General features: G+C 45.8%; 11 protein-coding genes across 11 annotated transcripts; 5 read left to right on the top strand and 6 right to left on the bottom strand.

Moving 5' to 3' along the window:
- Window positions 1-638: 638 nt before the first annotated feature.
- FSST1_010148 (uncharacterized protein) lies at window positions 639-1,226 on the top strand (the record flags this gene model as incomplete). Its single annotated transcript, XM_083227186.1, has 1 exon — window positions 639-1,226. One exon carries the CDS (start codon window positions 639-641, stop codon window positions 1,224-1,226), a length of 588 nt encoding a protein of 195 aa, XP_083086109.1.
- Window positions 1,227-2,519: 1,293 nt separating this feature from the next.
- On the bottom strand, window positions 2,520-3,023 carry FSST1_010147 (uncharacterized protein; the record flags this gene model as incomplete). Its single annotated transcript, XM_083227185.1, has 1 exon — window positions 2,520-3,023. The coding sequence occupies one exon, from the start codon at window positions 3,021-3,023 to the stop codon at window positions 2,520-2,522; it is 504 nt and encodes a 167-aa protein (XP_083086108.1).
- Window positions 3,024-3,098: 75 nt separating this feature from the next.
- FSST1_010146 (uncharacterized protein) lies at window positions 3,099-3,526 on the bottom strand (the record flags this gene model as incomplete). Its single annotated transcript, XM_083227184.1, has 2 exons — window positions 3,099-3,109; window positions 3,160-3,526. 2 exons carry the CDS (start codon window positions 3,524-3,526, stop codon window positions 3,099-3,101), a joined length of 378 nt encoding a protein of 125 aa, XP_083086107.1.
- Window positions 3,527-4,096: 570 nt separating this feature from the next.
- FSST1_010145 (kinase-like domain-containing protein) lies at window positions 4,097-5,489 on the top strand (the record flags this gene model as incomplete). Its single annotated transcript, XM_083227183.1, has 5 exons — window positions 4,097-4,269; window positions 4,324-4,498; window positions 4,551-4,627; window positions 4,692-4,968; window positions 5,028-5,489. 5 exons carry the CDS (start codon window positions 4,097-4,099, stop codon window positions 5,487-5,489), a joined length of 1,164 nt encoding a protein of 387 aa, XP_083086106.1.
- Window positions 5,490-5,875: 386 nt separating this feature from the next.
- FSST1_010144 (Alpha/Beta hydrolase protein) lies at window positions 5,876-6,820 on the top strand (the record flags this gene model as incomplete). Its single annotated transcript, XM_083227182.1, has 1 exon — window positions 5,876-6,820. The coding sequence occupies one exon, from the start codon at window positions 5,876-5,878 to the stop codon at window positions 6,818-6,820; it is 945 nt and encodes a 314-aa protein (XP_083086105.1).
- Window positions 6,821-7,197: 377 nt separating this feature from the next.
- FSST1_010143 (kinase-like domain-containing protein) lies at window positions 7,198-8,578 on the bottom strand (the record flags this gene model as incomplete). The annotated part of the gene is made up of 3 exons (XM_083227181.1): window positions 7,198-7,516; window positions 7,756-8,410; window positions 8,551-8,578. 3 exons carry the CDS (start codon window positions 8,576-8,578, stop codon window positions 7,198-7,200), a joined length of 1,002 nt encoding a protein of 333 aa, XP_083086104.1.
- Window positions 8,579-9,001: 423 nt separating this feature from the next.
- On the bottom strand, window positions 9,002-9,775 carry FSST1_010142 (uncharacterized protein; the record flags this gene model as incomplete). The annotated part of the gene is made up of 1 exon (XM_083227180.1): window positions 9,002-9,775. One exon carries the CDS (start codon window positions 9,773-9,775, stop codon window positions 9,002-9,004), a length of 774 nt encoding a protein of 257 aa, XP_083086103.1.
- A 179-nt stretch (window positions 9,776-9,954) lies between these two features.
- On the top strand, window positions 9,955-10,671 carry FSST1_010141 (CoA-transferase family III domain-containing protein; the record flags this gene model as incomplete). The annotated part of the gene is made up of 3 exons (XM_083227179.1): window positions 9,955-10,064; window positions 10,124-10,248; window positions 10,319-10,671. 3 exons carry the CDS (start codon window positions 9,955-9,957, stop codon window positions 10,669-10,671), a joined length of 588 nt encoding a protein of 195 aa, XP_083086102.1.
- A 798-nt stretch (window positions 10,672-11,469) lies between these two features.
- On the bottom strand, window positions 11,470-14,130 carry FSST1_010140 (transcription factor domain-containing protein; the record flags this gene model as incomplete). Its single annotated transcript, XM_083227178.1, has 1 exon — window positions 11,470-14,130. The coding sequence occupies one exon, from the start codon at window positions 14,128-14,130 to the stop codon at window positions 11,470-11,472; it is 2,661 nt and encodes an 886-aa protein (XP_083086101.1).
- Window positions 14,131-15,302: 1,172 nt separating this feature from the next.
- Window positions 15,303-16,149, top strand: FSST1_010139 (acyl-CoA dehydrogenase family protein; the record flags this gene model as incomplete). Its single annotated transcript, XM_083227176.1, has 3 exons — window positions 15,303-15,519; window positions 15,660-15,829; window positions 15,895-16,149. The coding sequence occupies 3 exons, from the start codon at window positions 15,303-15,305 to the stop codon at window positions 16,147-16,149; spliced, it is 642 nt and encodes a 213-aa protein (XP_083086100.1).
- A 761-nt stretch (window positions 16,150-16,910) lies between these two features.
- Window positions 16,911-18,455, bottom strand: FSST1_010138 (cytochrome P450; the record flags this gene model as incomplete). The annotated part of the gene is made up of 4 exons (XM_083227175.1): window positions 16,911-17,103; window positions 17,160-17,326; window positions 17,388-17,699; window positions 17,754-18,455. The coding sequence occupies 4 exons, from the start codon at window positions 18,453-18,455 to the stop codon at window positions 16,911-16,913; spliced, it is 1,374 nt and encodes a 457-aa protein (XP_083086099.1).
- Between the last annotated feature and the right edge of the window lie 1,193 nt (window positions 18,456-19,648).

The following is a 19,648-nucleotide window of genomic DNA, read 5'->3' as shown; positions in this document are numbered from 1 at the left end:
GTGCTTTATTCTCTGCCACTGAGTCAACTGCATTTAATAATAGTTTGCCCTGATAGTTTATTGCAGTAGTTTCCTCTATTGCCTTCTAGCACTTCTAGTAGTTTTATATATAATTTATTTATAGGGCGCATTAATATTATATAGCGCTATCCTATTTTTTTATATTAATAAATCGAACCTTTATTGCTACTCTTATCTTATAACTCTCTTAAGCGGTCTTATAAGTAAGATAAGCGATATTTAGTAATTAAGACACTTTTATTTTAAGATAGTATAAATATAAGAGGTTACTTATAAAGATCCTATACTTAGAAGTATACTGGCTGGTGGCTTTGAATACCATGTCGAATTTGCCTACTGGATTTAATTGGTTGTCTGCATGGATGTGACTAGGTGTTAGTCAGAAAAATTAAGATGCAACTGTTGGCCAATCTAAAGCGTCCTGTACTACCAGCCATGAATCACATTTTTGGGAGCCGACCACGCAACCAACGGCACAAAACTGAGAGCGGGGTAATGATGTATCTCTATTCATTCAACAACACCTGAAGTCAAATTTCGGCTGCCGAGTCTACTGGTACTTGTCTGTACCATCTCGATCGTTATCCTGAGCTAAGAATACAAGTACTTTAGCATCAATGTCAAGCACTGTATCGAGCCCTGGGGTGATGACACCTCGCACCCTTTCCGAAGCCGATCCCGTTGAGAACTGGCTTGATTCTTCAAGGGGCGGAATAAACACTCCAATATACACAGCTACTTCACCAGATATTGGTGGCACTTCAAATGGTTCTTTTGGTCTCACTCGCAAATCCGATCCTCACCACGACGGCAAATATCTCATCCACGACGTTTCCCGCAGCCGCGTCCTCATGTGTCACAATGGCCATCTACGCCTCGAACGGATGGATTTGGAGAAACCCCAAAGACACATTTCAGAACTGGCACAGTGGGAATGCAACGAGAAAAATGGCTTTAGAGGTTTCAAAAATGTTGCTGAGGGGACCTTTCTGGGGCATGACTTTTGGTGGGATTTCTATGCGAAGGTCTACTATCACAGAGGCTGGGAAGATTTTACTCTGCGTCATGTGGAGGGTGGCGTGTACCAGATCCAGACCTTGGATTTCTGGAAGCAGAGACAGGTTTCTGCGAAGGAGGATGGAAATGGCTTGTTTCGAGAGGACGATGGGGGCACTTTGTGGGAGTTTATCAAGGTTACGGGTTGATTATTAGTGACCCAGATGCACAATCAAGATCGCTTGATACAAGAAAGTCTCACTTCCGCTATCAACTAAGTACAGCTGTATGTCCATTTCCCACCTTAACATTGAGCTAGACCAACACGCTTCACCTGGGCGCAAGGGTATGTTCTCGGCTGCTGATACGTTGATGCCTAATATGACATAACGCCTGAGAGAGCGCGTCAAACCTGGGCCTGTCATCGAAGGTGACTTCGAACAAGCTGCAGGTAATGGGATCACAATCCTTAGCTGTTTCGATTCGCAACAGCCGTGTGCAATCTTGATGTCGGCTCAGAGGCTTATACGGAGACCAGGAACCGCCCAGGTCTTGCGTTTGATTTGGCTCGTCCTTGGATTGACACATGGCCATGATGCTATCCTTCATTCTAGAAGAAATGAATTTGAATAACGTAGTTGATAAGCGAGCATGACAGACAAGCGAGTGTGACACTACCCTATACACCTTAGAATCTAGTTTTTAAAAGCTTATAGAATATCTAATTTAAGCCTAAAATAGCTATAATTTTAATAACTTATATATAAGTTTTAAAGTAAACTATTTTAGTTTTTTTACATTTTTTAAAAAAAATCCTATATAGCTTGTATATAAAAATCTTATTTACACTGTATAATTAAGCCTTTTTATAGAAAATAAAATAACTAAAAATCTAATAAAAATACTTTTTATTAGAGTTAACTATACTGTTTTTAAAAATAATTCTATTGGATTTTTAGCCATTTTATTTAAGTATTAAAACGGCCTTTAACCTCAAGGCTAACGCGTCCAGAAGGACTGAAAAGGACAGGACTTCGGTAGCCTGTACTAAGAATCAGTATATTAACCTTATACTCCCTACCTGCTATAACAAGACTATCCTCGGTAATGCGCTTAATACCAAGGCTGTTAATATTAATAAGGTTAACATTTAGGGCATTAAAGGCTTTAAGGTACTTATCGTAGAAGTATAGTTACTTATACTACCCGGGATACTAAGGTTTCAACAGTTCTACTTTAGCAGGGTCCTTAACAACCGCCGCTACTCTGTTGCAGATAGACTCTGGCCATAGTAGATTAAGCTTATGAAGTCTCTGTATATGCTTTTAGATCTTCTCCATTGAGCTGCAGTCTGCGTCTAGAGAACCAGCCAGGGCGTGGTATGCTTCCATTCGTGTCCATCCGTCACTCACCATGTCTATAGGCTTCTTGATAGCTCCACCCATAAAGACATGGAAGTTACGTAAGCGTTCTGCTTGCCATCCCGGCTTTGAAAAAGTTTCTTAAGCCCACTTTAAATCGGTGGGCTTGTTATCTCTCCAGTCCACAGATGAAGGGGATCGTTGGAAGACAGAGAGCTCTTTAGCCCACGGCACCAGAGCTGGTACCACCTGAATACCAGTAGCACCAGTCCCGATAACTCCAACCTTCTTGTCCTTGAGCTTGACCATATCCGGCTTGTCGGGAGTACCTCCAGTAGCATTATAGTCCCAACATGCTGTGTGGAAACATTGACCTTTGAAAGTCTCAATACCAGGGATTCGGGGGATTTGGGGGATAAAGGTAAAGCCTGTCGCCATGATGGTAAAGCGAGACTTGATCTGGATTGCGCTGCCTTCTTTTCCGCCCTCCAACTGAGGGACGATGCTTGTTATCCATTCATTCTTCTCACCGTTAAAGTCAAGAGAGGTAACACGCTGTTTAAACCATGCGACTTTATCGAGGCCCCATTTGGTAGAGATTCTATTGGCGTGTTCCTTCAGTTCATGAGCTGAAGTGTATTTCATCGTTGGCACGTAACCCGTTTCTTCTAATAGAGGCATGTAAATGTAGCTCTCCACGTCACACATTAAGCCCGGGTATCAGTTCCAGTCTATTCAAGTCAGGATAAAGATCACCTAGAATGAGCTTGGAGATACTTACACCAGGTTCCACCGAACCCACCCGCAGAATCAACCATGCGGATATCTTCAAGTCTGAACCCTGCCTGAAGGAGGAGGACAGCGAATAGAAGCCCTCCGTATCCGGCACCGATGATCAAGATTTCGCAACGTGGACCGTCTTCTGGTGGGTTTAGTCCAGATTGCGCAGGGTCAAACTGAACCCATGGGTCTGCCTGGAAGTGTCTAAATTTGTCGTGTGCATAGAGGTCCATGTATTGAGCCATTCCATCACGACGGATACGCTTCTCTCGTTCCTCATCGTACTTGCGTTGTGCAGACTCAACTCCATTGGTGGTGGCAGATGGAGCAGCTGGCCCAATATTGTGTTTCTCGCTATCATTCGACATGACATGTAGTGTCTATTCAGGTGTGTCTTCAATTTTGTATGTCGGCTAAGTGGAGACGAGTTATGCTGTAAAATAATGACTGAAGGTGATTTGCAACTTCACATTAAAACTTTCGATAATACTATATGAATAACAGTGCGTATTTAAGATGTCCTATACCGATACTAGATTGAATGAACAGCATCTATCAGATGTCTGCGAAGCCCTCGGCTATCAGTGACCAGAAACTACTCGAATAGTAGACTTGTCTTGTTAACGGATATGGTCCAGATACCCAGGGTTTCCAAGCGCAGACCCTCGGTTAGAAGTCCAATTTGGCAATGTCATCTTATTGTCATCTGCCAGTAACGCTAGTTCATGCTGGGAAAATTGGTCGATAAATTGCTACACCCTCGGCTATGTTGATTGTAGTCTGTGCAGATCAACTTAACTTATCATATTAATCTTGACAGCAGAAGACCTTCAAACGATATCTATATGCGTTGATAACGACTTGATGACTGGTAATATGAAAAGCTGCCATAGCTTCTCTTTTATGCATCTTGATCACTTTATTTGGGGGTTGAAAGTATGATGAGCGCTGATCAAGATAACCTGGCCGCGGCTCGCCATGACCTCGACGACAACGCCCTGGGAAGGTATTTGTTAGCTACTAGAGACATTCCTGGCCTACAGCTGCCCATTGTAACTTCAAAGATTGGATATGGTCAGAGTAACCCTACCTACTTTCTCGACGATGCGACGTTAGCACTCCTCTTGATGTTGCTTTTATTACCTCACTGACAAGATGGCTATAGGGGAACCCGATTCATTCTGAGGAAAAAGCCACCAGGTCGAGCTATTAGCCCGGTCGCCCACCAAGTTGATCGTGAATTTAGAGTATTGAAAGCTCTTGGATCTGTTGAAGGTTTTCCGGTGCCGAAAGTCTTTACCTTGTGCAATGACACCTCCATTACTGCAACCCAATTCTATGTGAGTTCGACAATTTGAACTGGATCCCTTATGTACTAAACAAGGGAAATAGGTTATGGAGTTTGTTAAAGGGAGAGTCATCACTGACACGGACATGAAAGAACTCTCCCCAGATGAAAAACGAAAGGCGTACGATGAGTTCCGCTGTCTACAACTAGTTTCGTTCATTACCTAGACTAACAGGCTATTGTAGATGGTTCTCTGCTATTGAGACTCTGGCCTGGCTCCATTCACTTGACCCCGATAAGATTGGGCTTGAGGGATATGGAAAGAAGACTGGATTTTATGCCCAGCACTGCAATACATGGAGCCGGATTGAGGCGCAACAAGCCGCTGTCAAAGACACCAGGACAGGTCAGCCATTAGGTCGAGCACACGAGAAGTACGATCAAGTGGTGAGATATGTGAAAGAGAATCTACCAGTTGATAGACATGCCATTGTCCATGGAGATTTCAAATTCGACAATTTGGTACGTCTAATTACAAACCGCAATAATGTGTGACCTCACCAACCATCTAACATCACTAGGTTCTTCACCCAAATGAGCCTAGAGTCATCGCTATTCTCGATTGGGAGCTTTCCACTATAGGGCATCCACTCATGGATCTCGTCTTCAAAATAAGTCCTTTCTTCTCTGATTGCACCAAAAGTGGAAAATCATCTCTCTCAACAGAAGAAACTCCCTACAAGCCTGAGAATAGGGCAAAGTCGGGCATTCCGGAGCCGGATGAGCTTCTAGCCCGCTATGCAGAGATTGTGGGTTTCGACATGCGCAAGGACGGCCAAGGCAAAGACTGGGATACGGCAATCATCTTTCAATATCTTCGCGGAGCAACCATTAGTCATGGGATTCAAGCGAGATCTATAAGTGGAAGATCAAGTAGTAGCTTTAGCCATCTCTATTTTACAAAGACTAAGCAAGCAATTGATGCAGCCTTGAGTCGTATACAATCCTTGAGGAATAGAGGCGCAGCAGGAAGTGAGATTTAGGTTCTTGGCATGGCTGTACCCAAGTTAGATCAGGACTAAAAGAGCTCTTTCCAGTATATATTACCCGAGCGGCTATCTTGACGATTAAATGACAGTATATGCTGACTAAGTAATAGCTAGCTGACCATGTATTTGAATACCCGATCGTGCTACCATTTGTAAAGCCTCTTGCATCGCATTCGGTGACAAGCTTTCGGTACGATTAGTAGTGGAACTATCGATAGTAGAAAGTAGAAACACCTCGGTAACCTCATTTCTAGTACTTGGATGACACAAAATCCTGTGCATTAAGCTTAGGGTTCACTCTGACTATAGCACTTATTCTTAGGTTATACTAACAATCAGTATACTAAACACACCCACTCATAGAGAAACCCAGCCTCAAAATGACTATGCGATACGACCCGGAATTCTGGAGCGTTTTTGAGCCGCTTATTCCGGCATTCTCCCAAAGAACGCCCCTTACATTGGAAAATATCAAAACTAGCCGACAGCGTCGAGAAGCCGGTATGATAGCCTTCTTTGACAAGCTGGATCCGTGTCCAGACGTTGAACAGAAGACGTACCAGATTAAAACGCCCGATGACTACGTCATATCAGTTCTTGCTCTTACGAAAAAGCAACATGAGTCGAAGCCCGGACCTGCTCTCCTCCACTTCCACGGAGGGGGCATGATACTAGGGTCCGCCGAAATACAAGCAAAGCCGCTCGCACACTTGGTCAGCGCAACATCAGTTCCTATTTTTAGCGTCAACTATCGGCTTGCTCCTGATTTCAACGGCAAGGTTCCTGTCCAAGACGGCTATACTGCTTTACTTTGGTTACATGATAAAGCTGAAGAGCTCAATATCGACTCCAACAGAATTGCTGTGTATGGGGAGAGCGCTGGTGGAGGTATCGCAGCTGGCGTTGCACTGATGGCCCGAGACAAGGGCCATAAACCCCAACTGGCCAAACAAATTCTTATCTATCCCATGATTGACGACTTGAACGTGGTGCCGAACGAAACTATAGAGCCGTTTGCGTTTTGGAAGACAGCAGACAACGCAATAGCATGGGCGGCGCTTCTAGGGCATGAACCAAACAATCTTGAAGCTTCTGTCTCTTACTACTTGGCTCCAGCTAGAGCAACCAATCTAGCCGGCCTTCCGCCAGCTTATATCGACGTTGGAGGACTTGATATCTTTCGTGATGAAAGTATCAAGTATGCTACGAGGTTACTGACCCAGAATATCCCCGTGGAGCTACATGTGTATCCAGGTTTACGTCATGTATTCGAGATGATTGCACCTAGTATTGGTCCCACTCAGAGGGCGGAAGATAGCCGGTGAGGCTATACTTGGACTCTAAAGGCAGCCATTTTACGAGCTAGGGAAATTGGAACTCGAGTTACTACGCAGAGAGTCTATGTCTGACGTGACTGGAAACACGATGCCGCTTTGAAATTAGCTAGTGAACAGATATAACATTACTGAATTGCTTGTGTGAAAGACACTGGCCGATCTCTAACATGATTTGATAAGTTTTTATGAGCTCCTTTGACGCAGTTGTGTAGCCCTTCAAATCTACTGTTTATAACTCTCACTCAATGTTTATCACGCTTTCAATCACTATGGTGAGACAAAACACATTGTGAAGAATGTCCAAAATCGCTGGTCTCAATATATTTTAGATCCAGTCTAGACATAGCTGTGTACCTATAGGCTTTCTATGAATAGTCGAATGCATCAAGGACGTCATGGTCATTTATCATGGTACAAATCCGTCCGATGAAGCATAAGCTTGTTGCCTTACTCTGCATATCAGGCAGGGCCTCAGAAGGTGTGAGAGTCAAGGTCCAGTAGGCCAGGGCACCGAGTGACTGTCTTCGAAGTTCCAGCCATGCTTCATCCGCGGTAACTTTGGGGCCTCCGTGCTTTTTCAGTTCTGACAGGTACAACTCAACCATTTCGTGCTCCCAAAGACGGCGCTTTTCCGAAGACATAACCGTGCCTAGGACGTATGCTAGGTCGCGAGACCAATGCCCTCTTGCCACGGTCTGTCAGTCTTTGAGACCCATGTGGCCATCGGCTGTTATATACCAGTTGCCTTTTGTAGAAGAGTCATGTTGAAACCAATCTCAAAAGGGCGATGAGATTATCACCTACCGAGATGGACGTCTCCGTGAACCACTGTTGGTGGGAGTGAGGCATTTCGTTCAACTGACTTGACTGTACAAGGCTAGATTTCACTTTTCCTCGCAAATAATCTTGGGGGTATGACCGACTCTGCAGCCTCAAACCCGTTGTTGCACATGGTCTCAATACCAACCTGGATAAGATTACTGATTCGGTCTTTGTAGATGAGCAACCGCTCAAAATTAGGATCCTGTGATTGATAGAACTGGCCATGCAACTTTGCCAAGATTTGTATCTGCTCGGCGAATTGAGTTTTGGTCAAGGTTGTCTTATAGTTGCAAAACGTGGTGACATTGCCCATATCTCGTAGAAGAACCATGGCAGCCCATGACTTGGGGTTGTAGCCAGCAAAATACGCCCAGGGTGCTTCGATGTTGAGCTGAGGACGAATATGGTTGTAGAAACAGACTTCACTGTACGTGCCCCCAGCGGCTAAGACGATGCGGTTCTCTGCGGAATGAGCTGCCTTGCAGAATATTGAAGTTGGGAGGGCATGTGACTCCACGCCCTCCCACTCGATTTCAATGCGGCGTCGGTTGGCAGACCCATCATCTTTCGGGCCTAGAGTGAAGCTTTTGATAGTTGTTCCCGTAGAGTCTGGAGCTAAGGTCGCAACCAGCCACTCTTTGGTAATGGACTCGTAGGAAACAGGGATGTCTCCATAATTAAGAAGAACCGGAGGATTGATCTGTTCATCTTTGCAACACTGTCGAACATACTCGACGATGTCTTCTCGCAGTGGACCTATCGATGGTATCTTTGTAGCTTCTCAATTGGTATCTGAGCAATAATATGGAAGTATGTAATGATTTTATAGAGTTGCTATTGCTCGCTGTTGCTTTTTAGTAGCTAGATAGCTATGGGGCTTTGGAGCTAATATGTACTATTTTCCTCGGCAATGTTGTCCACCATCTAGTTGAAATGGAGCACCCTCGGGATACCTGAAATTGATTATTCGGCTACCTTTCCCTCCAATCATTATCCAAGTATACATCATCGGTTCGTTGAATCTGACGGTATGTGGCCCAAGAACAAATTTGCTAACGTGTGGCCGGATTATAGCTCAGAATGACAAAGTCTAATAAGTCGCATAAGTTTTTAGCAGTAGAATTTAAGCCCGGGTGCTTTTAGTATCCAAAGGAAGTGTGTATATATATATATCTGTATCAACAGCCCTAGATAACCGTTCCCTGGTGTTGAGGCCTAGTTACTATCCATATCCTATGCGTCTATTGTCCTTCACGGTAATTCTGTCCCGTGTGTTCTTTGTCGTTGTGCGAGCTTTCCTCAGAAGTAGTGTCTAAAAGCGAACATATATGTACATAGGAAATGACCCTAAATCGATTTCTTATCGCGTATCTCTCTGCTGGGCTCCGGTGGGTAGGAATAGACAATACTAAGCACCCAGAGGCTGTACCCCAGCATAAAGAAGCCAACCACATAAAATACGGGTACATCAAAAACCTCTGGTAGACCGTGAACGAACATTCCAAAAGGCGCAAAAGTGAAAATAGCGCAAAAGACGTTGACAACCGAGAATCCAATAGCGAGCCCGTCTCTTGATCCTCGACGAAGAAACTCATGCGTAGGCCCCACGATCATCAGCACATTCGTCAGGCATCCCCAATGCAAGATGCAACCAGGCCCTCCCATGAGATGAGAAATCAAGTTGACCACGCAGTACATGGCAGTCAGCATGAAAAATGTGTATCGAAGTACTGTGCTTAACGAGGCGCTTTGGTCTCCCATGGTAGATGATAGTTCTGCCTTGTGATGATACCGAATGGCGTAGTAGATGCAATAGATTTCAAGAAGACTCCATAACCCATAGGCCAATGAAGTACCTCGAAGATAAGGATGATTGTTATAGCGACCTGCAGCGCCACCGATTGTATAGCTGAAAGAAGAATCGTGGGCCAAATAGAACAGATGCATCCAGAAGGGTATGGGCCCTCTTGAGTCTCGCAGCATCAATCTGATGGCGTACACATATTGTAAATAGCCGATGACGAAACTGGCACCGGCAGCAGCGAGAAGGGGAATGTTGTCCGGCGCGAACCTGTTTGTAAGCGCGGTGTAATAGAACTCTGAGATACTCTGGTCGAGCATTGTAAAAAAACAAGTAATGGCTTGGGATACAATGGATATTGGAGAACGATTTGATAAACTTGGAATGGTAAAAAGCCGTTAGATGGAATACAGGTGCCGAAATTTTGAAGACGTGTCATTCAAGCAAGCGAAACCTTAATATCGAGCGTGTTCCACTTGAGATTATTTGATAGCCGAGGATGTATCAAGGTAGGATCGAGTATTGGGTTCAGGGTAAGCCACAACGACAGCTGGACTGGGCTGGTACACGATGGCCTAGATCTGAGGATGGTGCCCTCGGTCTACAGTCGTAAAATAGACGTAAGTTGAATACAAGTATCTGAAAGATCTAGATACTAAGCGATCCAGGTTAAAGGAAAACGACCTGCCTACAAGAAACATCGATGCAGTTACCCGCCCCAGGCAGCCAAATATAAGCACCGGGCCACCTCTCACTGGATTGCGAGTCGTTAAACTTGCGGGCCTTGCGCCAGGTAAGTGCGTCTCGTTCACCTTCATTATGATATATAAGCGGCTGGCGATGCTGACTCGATACGTGATTAGGCCCCTTTTGCGGACAGCTTCTGTCGACCTACGGTGCTTCCGTCCTCCGTGTCGATCGCTCAGGTGTCCTCGAAAATGAGGACATTCTGACATCTTATAAGTCGTCTCTAGTTCTAGATCTAAAACGATTAGACTGCATCCGCCTTCTCAAGCGTCTCCTCGATGCAGCCGATATATTGATCGATCCATTCCGCCCCGGTGTTCTTGAAAGATTGGGTTTATGCCCGAGTTCGGTTCTCCTTGTTTCCAACCCGGGCCTCATAGTTGTGCGGATCACTGGTTTCGCCGAGATGGCCTATACAAGGACATGGCCGGTCATGACATCAACTATCTCGCCGTATCAGGTGTGCTGAGCATGCTTGGAAGCCGAGGGCAGCCACCATCACCACCAGGGAATCTCCTCGCCGATTATGGTGGGGGAGGACTGGTCGCATTTGCGGGAGTGCTCATGGCCCTAGTACATCGAACTTCAACAGGCAAGGGCCAAGTAGTGGAAGCGAACATGGTCGACGGTGCGTCTTACGTAGGGAAGATCCCGCGGCTGAGGTCCAAGGAACCTGTATGGGATGGTGAAAGGGGAACGAACCTATTGGATGGAGGGTGCCCTTACTATCAGTGCTACGAGTGCAAAGACCAAGGGAAGTAAATGTCCGTGGGCGCCCTGGAGCCTCAGTTCTTTGAACAGCTGCTTCCAGGCCTAGGACTGACGAGCGACGACATAATCAGTTCTGGTTCACGGCGCGAAGACAAAGCATCATGGCCAAGAATACGGGAAGTCTTCACTCAAAGGTTCAAAGAAAAGACTCGCAAGGAATGGGAGCATGTATTCGACGGCTCAGAGGCTTGCGTCGCCCCTGTCCTCGAGCACAAAGAAATGGAACAGGCAAAATACGAACAGCGACCAATAGTCCACCTGAGAGACTCTCCACCCAGACCAGTGACCGCCCCATGGGATGGAAGACGGCTTAGTCCGGGCCAGGGAGGGCAGAATATGTTACAGATGTGGATGAATTGGCAGCTTGGAAAACATTATACAATTGATCAGGGAGTCTTTGTGTTGTGTACTGATACTCCTAGGCTTTAAAGCAGCCACATGCATTGGTATCAAATTGATCGAGATGGAGAAAACACAGGTGCAAGGTCATCCTATATTACATGAAATTTGATATGTTACCACTCATTAAATTCTCAGTTTCACCTTCAAAATTTAGAAGAGCTGGTAGTAGTGTCTCAATATCGCACCAAGCTCCCGTGAATGGTGAGTCTGCTAGGAGGTCGCTGATATCGCCTTGACCCGTTGTCCAAGTTTCTGTTATAACACTGGGAAAAGATAAGGGTATCGGCTGTTTTTGCACAATGCCTGTCTGCTGAGTGTTGTCTCGACCCAAAACTGGCTCATCGGCAGAGTCCTGATTTGGATTCCAGTTACCTGAAGTACTGGGACTTGGATACATGCAACTTATCGCAACAGAGTTCGGCCCCATATCCAGTCTGGGTCGATTCGTATCACTGTCCACAATCGTCTTACCTCCCGTAGGCGGGGTAAAGGAACCAGTCATCCAAGGAACGTGGAGTCCAGTACTCTTCAGTATTGAGTTGAGAAACTGTAGTGCATAGTCGGCCGACGTATACATGTCTTGTAGCTGCTGAAGGACGCTTATACAATGATATAGACGTCCCAGGCTAAGACTGCGTACTTCCTCCTCGTTGGAGCACGTATTGAAGAGATGCACAAGAGTGACAGCGAGATAAGCTGGAACGGCTAGAGTTGGTAAGAAGCGCAACAGACCTTCCCTCTGAAGACTGAAGGCCAACTTGGTCATGTCGACAGCCGTGTCGGTTACATTCTCGCGAGAAACAGGAGCGTCGGCGAGATTACTCTCACTCTCACCACCAGATCCGTAACAAAAGACCTGAGGCCTGTTGAGGGCACCCAAGGCCGCCAAGTAGACCATACGAAGTTGTGCCTGATGAAAGCACACCATAATATGGCCTTGTAGATTATCAGCCGTATCGGAGACGGAAACCCGTTGTGTGGTCTTGGGTGCGTAGCGGGAGTTGGCGTTCTGACTCTCAAGCCATCCCTTGAGCTCAGTACTACGCTCTGCGAGGGCCTGTACTTGTTCCGGGGACTGATTGGGCCGAGCCGATGGCTGCTGAGTGTACTCAACACCCCCAAGGTAGTTACCCATGACTGTATACAACGTGTTCAAAGTGCGGCCAATGTAAATACAGAGACTGCTCAACTCGATACACATTGTAGCCAAACTCTGTCGCTTCTCTGAATCTGGGTATGTGGCCTTTGATCTCTGGAACAGCTTATCCACATTTGGTACTGGGGAGCTGAGGTCAAAGTCGTCCAAGGTAAGCGGTTTGACATTATACTCGCCCTCATTTATCCGCGGTGGGCTCCTTATGCCCAAGGCCAAGAGCCCATCTCGCATGACGCAGCACCACCAAACTCGACGACGCAGCCTCTTCTCCTGCGGTGATATCCTAAGATGCTCCGGGGTTCGATGTAAACCCCCGACTTGGGCATTTGTCAAGGCTGTGCCCATCCAGTACCACGTGTCCTTGTCATCATCCGGGCCATCGTACCAGTTCGTTAAAAGTAGGAGTGATTGAATCAATGTCATGCGATCAGATTCGTAGTTGAGACTGTAAAGAATTCTCACACGGTCGAAAAAGTCTTTTCGTGCTGCTGCCCGGGAAATGTAGCCTTTCGATTGGAGAAACTTGAAATCGACAAAGGTTACACTGGCGAAGTTGACGGCTTGAAATAGTAGGAGACTGATGGAATTGCATGCGTTATTATTGAGGATGGAGCCAGTATAGTCCTCGATGTCGATAATCGGGAGAAAAGGATGAACCACGTTGATGTAGACACGTAGGAGCTCATCTATAAACTCTGCATCGGGAATAGACAAGCATAGCTTATTTGAAAGGTAGCCCATGTCTCTACTGTCAAGATGTTGAGGAGGTGGTCGGATAAATAGTGGTAGAGCTGGAGCGTTGTGGTCCATCTGAGTTTCCGCTTGAGACGTTGCGAAAGGGCCATGGTCGATTCTGATTTGGTCTATGTAGTCTAGTGAAGGGTTTGGAGTAAGTCCTTGGGCAGGCGCTGGAACTCGAGCACTAGGCTGGTGGTCTTTTTGTACTTGAACATGGATCTCATCCAAGGCTTCTCCGTCAGGCTGCTGCTGTTGGTCTAGATATGACAGGTCAGTACAACCTTCTGGTGAAAAAGAGGTGGAAAGAGAGGGACGACGAGACACACCGAAGACGGAGTGAGAGAGTTGGTCTCTGTCTGAATTGGGACAGTTAATGGTTTGCTGGGCAGAAGGCGGTAAAGTGGACGACTCAATCGGATCGACCGGGTCGGGTGGTTGAGGATCAAGATGTTCATCTTCGGGCTCAGAAGCCTCAGAGGCTTCTGAGTGTCCCACTGTAGGACGAGAAGTCACAAATATCGAACGAGGTGACCTGGGAGAGCGATCCGTAGTAGCGGGCGGGTTACTATTACGGTTACGTTGACAAGAAGCAGCAGCACCAGCATTAGCAGGCCTCCGACCGCGATTAGACTCTTTTAGAACACAATTGATATCATCAAGACGACAATTGGTACAAGGCGCGCCTCCATCAACAACATCGCACCGAACTTTGCGGTTTCGACATGATAGACAGGCCTTGGACGAGCGTCTCTTCCACGGACGCTCGGAATTACGGCTATGGCTATCAATTGGCGCGCCTCGCTTACCGGACGCTGCCGGCCTGGTCCCGTTTGCTTGGGATGAAGGGGTCGGCGAAGGCATGGACAAACTGTAGATGGATAACAAATGTTGAAGATGGCGTTATAGCACCAATGCTTTAGTTAGTTTGCGCCGTAATCTGTATTCAGTGTAGAGCTTCCCCGCGTTCCCAGTGAATGGTGCTTAGGCCTCCTCTTAGCAAGGCACTAAGCTAGATAGGGCATCAAGGCACAAAAGTCTATAGAGTAGGGCTGTCACTATCTTTTTTAGTTCCCTTTACACAGAGCCACCGAATTACACGGGGCCGGCCTCTTCATCCATCCCGCCCTTTCGGTCACGGACTAAGTTAGTGGCCCGAGATTACCCCTCCTACCCTCATTCATAATACTACACTCCAATGGCCTTGACGCCAATTTTAATAGCCGAGGGCCGAGGCGACATGCAACTTGAATAGCAACTGCCAAGTTAGCATTCGTAACATGCCATTTCATTAGAGAGCCCATACCTCTAGAAACGTATTAGCTAATGCGAATTACACTGTTGTAATCACTTCAACATTGTAAGGGCGTCTGCATGTTGTATTGAACAGAGACCCGCTGATGGATCTTGGTCGTGGAGTTGGTTATTAGATCCCAGAGAGACTTGTCGTGATCAAAGGACCTCTTCCTGGCAGTTTAATAAAATGTCGTCAAAAGGCTCGTTTACCCATTTTGGATCCGAACCAGAGACCCCTCTCGTTATAAGATCTTCCCAGCACGGTGCCTCTTTTTGCTGTTGCAGACTTCGTAATGATTGAGGAAAGTCTTCTTCTGATGGGCAATGACCACGGGCAAGCGAGAATTCCACCGTCAAAGCAATTCGGAGGTATTTACGTGGGTCTTCCAGTAATATGTCTCTCCAGCTATCATCCCCCCAAGACTCTATGATCAAATCACCGCGTTCGTGATGGTGAGTGGGGTCGCGGCAACGGTTCATTCATCTTGATGTGTTCCACAATGTCCTTGATATAGTGGATGGTGCTTTTTACGTTCTCGTAAAGGTGACTAAAGCTATTCATAATTTCGAAATGCGATTGTACGTCTTGCTGCATGTCGAGTTTTCGGTCGTCTGAGCTCTGTATCTGAGACTGTAGCAAGTACCAGGGAAATGGAGTAGCTCCAAAACTGATGCTGCAGTAAAACATTAACTAATATTGATGATCGAGGCCTTCATCCACATCTATCTACATCACCGAGATGCGCAGGTTAAATATCAGCGGCCCTGCCTCCTCTTTGTCCACGGGTATGGCATACGGCATGCCTACTATTATCACTTATGGTAGTCTGGAGTTGCAGAATAGGTTGCTACCGGATCTGATAAAGGGAAAGAAACGCATCTGCATTGCCATCACTGAGCCTGATGCCGGCAGCCATGTTGTTAATATCACTACAACAGCAGAAAAGAGCTTATGTGGTAAATTCTACATTGTCAATGGAGAAAAGAAACGGCGAGTACGTCCATGATTCTTCACGGCGCCATAACTGTATTCAACACGTCATATTTCTGACTTGGGATTACCAACGGCCTCTGGTCTCACTTTGCTACTACGGCAGTCCGTACAGGGGGTCCTGGGGCTTCGGGGCTCTCTCTTCTTGTTGTGCCACTGTTAGATCGCGTGGGAGTTACCATGCGCCGTATGAAGACATGGGGAGGAACGACAAGCGGTACATCCTTTATCGACCTGGAGGACGTAAAAGTTCCAGTCGAGAATTTGATTGGCCAGGTATGTAAGGCCCTTGAAACACTTATAGCATCTAATGTTGTCATCCCAACTCACTAGTCGACTAGGCAGGTGAAGGCATGAAGATGATCACGCGGAACCTTAATCACGAAAGGCTTGCGATCTCTATCGGAGTTGTCTCTACAGCTAGAGCTGCTCTTTCTGCAGCCTTTTCATACGTACTAAAGCGTGAGGCCTTTGGAAAGACCCTCATGGAGCAACCAGTGGTCCGCAACCGTCTCGCCAGGGCTGGGGCAGAACTCGAATCTGTCTCAGCCTGGACAGAACAGTTGGTCTATCAACTGTCTAATCTCGAGGGTTAAGAAATGCGACAAAGTCTGGGAGGTTTCGTGGCACTGGCCAAGGCCAAGGCAGGACTCGTTGTTGATGAGTGTGCGCGTTGTGCCGTTCTGCTATTTGGAGGTAACGGTTACACGCGTACAGGACAAGGAGAGCTAGTTGAGAAGATCTACCGTGAGGTGCCGGCTGCACGAATTCCTTGGGGGACTAAAGATGTTATGTTTGATTTGGCTATTCGTCAGCTTGTTAAAACATATCAGTCCAAGACTAAGACTATAGATAAGGGTAAGTTGTGAAAGGGGATAGAGGCATCATCGGCCGATATATCTATAATCGAGATAGCAAAGCCTTAGCAACTGAATAGATTTAGCATGCACCAATTTATCCTTGCTACTGTCATAAATATATGATATCACAGGAAATGGATATGAACTCGGCATGTTATCCTGTTATAAATTGTCAAAAGCACAATTAATAAAAGACTTTATTATTTGCTTTTAAATTGCCGTCGTAGTTTCGTTTCCTTATCATAGATGGGATATCTTGACAATTACCACCACAGCATGGCAAACGTTGCGAGTTGGCAGCACCATATCTAGATGAACTCTGGGAATAAACATGCTGTGAATCAGGTGTGGAGTTTGCAGAGACCTTAACATTGTCGGGTACTATTTGAGATGAGCCCAAACAATGTATAGTAACAAAATGTAGCTCGATTCCGCTCCAGTTCCAATACCACTCTATGCCCTCGGCTCTTTCTCTATCAGCTTAAGATCTACTTCAATCATGTTCCCGAGGCTTTCTGCTGACCCCCCTTGGGGTCACATCGAGTAGTCAGACGAACCCAGAGTTCTGGCTTTTCCCAAAGTAGGTAGGCCGTGTGCTTTTCCAACCATCCCTCACTGCCAGGGTCGAGATCAAGGTCAAAGTGCCAGATCAACTTTGCGAGAATCAATCGCATTTCAGCATACGCAAGGCTGCAGTCAGGTTAGCAAAGAATACTAGATATGTAGACTTGGGTTATGCAACTTACTTCTTACCGATGCAATTGCGAGGACCAACAGAGAAAGGCTGCATGGCGGCCTTTTTGTCGCTATCATACTTGGGATCACCAAGCCACCTTTCGGGGACAAACGATTCGGGATCCTTGAAGAATTTGGGGTTATGGAACATAGGCCACTGCCAAATACCAATGATTGTCTAAATTTCGAGAATCAGTAAACAAATAGTATAGGGATGGAGTCGGCAAGTATGGACTCACATCAGCTGGCACATAGTGTGAACCAATCATGCCCCCTTGGCTCGTTTTACGAGGAATCGCAGCTGGCACGGCTGGATAGATACGTAGTCCCTCGTGAAGGACCGCAAACATGTATTCCAGCTTTTGAACACTGATGAGGTCAATCTCATCTCCGTCCTGGAATGTGTCTCTGATTTCTCGATACAGCTTGGCCAAGATGGGTCTGTTAGTCGCTAGCAAGTATATGGTGCCTGCTAGAGTTGTTGCAGTTGTCTCTGAGCTGCCAACAATCAAGTTGTGTGCATTCGCTATAACCTCTGTGTTGGAAACTTCCTAGACTTTTCGTCAAACCAGCCTCAATTCTTGTTTGGGGTGCAGCATGCTTACGCCTTTCTCTTGGGCTCTTATCATAGACTCCATGAAATCAGGCCGTGGGTTCTCGTATGCTACACGCTTCGCGACCTGTGCCTTGGTAAAGGCATTATGGGCTTGAATATCTCTGGCGACGCTCTTCGGTGTCATCAATCTGATGAGCGTATTGGCAAAAGGATATCGGATTACAGCTGTAGAAACTGCAAAACCCTGGATGTGCTTGAAGATGAGCTTCACCCAAGGATGGAACTCTGACTTTTCAAGACACCCAAAGGACTCGCCGAAGATAAGATCTCCAGCCATGTCGAAAGTAGCCCAGTTAACCCAGCTAGTCATCTCAACAGCTTTACCACCAGACGAAGCCGCCTTGAGTCTGTCCATCATAAGATTAACGTAACGCTGAAAGATAGGTTGTTGTTCCATCATGGCCTGTGCAGAGAATCCGTGGGACAAGATCTTTCTTAAACGGCTGTGCCTCTCACGATTAGACCCTACCAGTGTATAAATGTCATTGCCTCTCCAAAAATCAGGATCTTTGCCATTCTCGGCCTGGCCACGCTTCCGGTGGCCCATAACATCATCCCATGCTTCAGGGTATCCAAAGCTGAGTTGATTCGGGGCCACACGAACAATATCTCCATACTTTTGATGCAAGTCGTAGATTCTCTTATGCCCCTCTCCGGATGTCCATGCTATTGAGAAGGGTATCTGTGTCATGGCCCATGATTTAGGGCCGGGATACTTTCGGAGTGGATGAAAAGCGACATTGTATATTATTTTCCAAATGATGTAAAATGCTGCCTAAATACACCATTCACACATTAGTTATATGTTCTTGAACCATGGCAACGAGTAGCTAACTTACGCATGCTAACAGCAGAAATAGATATGAGCTATTGCTCCTTGGCTCGGTGAGCCATTCGAATAATTGTGACATGAGGTGCAAACAAAGCTTGATAGAACTAGAATTTCGAAATCAAACTCTACATCATCTTTGTAGAGTTTACATGCATTAACTCTCGATGCATGTGCGACTGCAGTCAAGTTATAACCCTCCATTTTTAAAGGTGGTGGGTAACATGACATAGCCATTGCGGGGCCCCGAGGAGGGTTTAAGTAAGTAGCCTCGGCCTTATTTTACATGGGAGGGTGCTTGATACAACATGTCTAATTTTATCAAATCGATAGGATGTCTTTCTGTTTTCTCTCTGGGATGGTTGTTGGTGTGCCCATGGAGTAAAGATTGCACCTTCAAGCTTACCTATCACAGCGTCTACCCCAAAACTATATCTGCCAATGTGAGAGAACCGACGTATTTGCATATCTTACTGCCCTGTTAAGACAACGGCTCTTCTAGGATACTTGAGACATTGTATATACTGACACGCAATGGATCTGATAAGAATTTCGTTGTAGAAACATGTATTAGAAGTAGCGTCTTTCTCTGACGAATAGATCCTAGAAATCACCCTGCATAGATCCCATACTAATCTTGTGGCTGAATAAGCCTAAGCGTCAGCTATCTAGATTAAATTTTAAATCCGCGGTTAGATATAGTATATAATCAATAGTTATAGACTGGACAGACTTCCCTGCATATCAGATTTTAGCAATTACTAATAGTATTTATAAAGTGTCTTTAATATCTGCTATACAGGTACTGTATAGTATGTGTATGAGACGTCTAAGTGCTTCACACTTGGCCCTCGGCAAATATAATACCAGGACAACAGATATAAGTAAACAGTATAATAGCAAAATGAAGCCAGTCTAGATTTTCTTCTTTAAAATTTTAGTAACAAAAGATAATCATTTCATCTCACATGCGACTATCTAAAATTGGTGCACAAACAGTATTCATTTCAGTAGCAATAATAATTCATCTAGCTCATCAGGAATCTTGACCTTCA

This window comes from Fusarium sambucinum, chromosome II (assembly GCF_050947815.1).
Source record: "Fusarium sambucinum isolate potato_lamoka chromosome II, whole genome shotgun sequence".
Lineage (NCBI taxonomy): Eukaryota > Fungi > Ascomycota > Sordariomycetes > Hypocreales > Nectriaceae > Fusarium > Fusarium sambucinum.
This window is presented reverse-complemented; position numbering and strand designations above follow the sequence as displayed.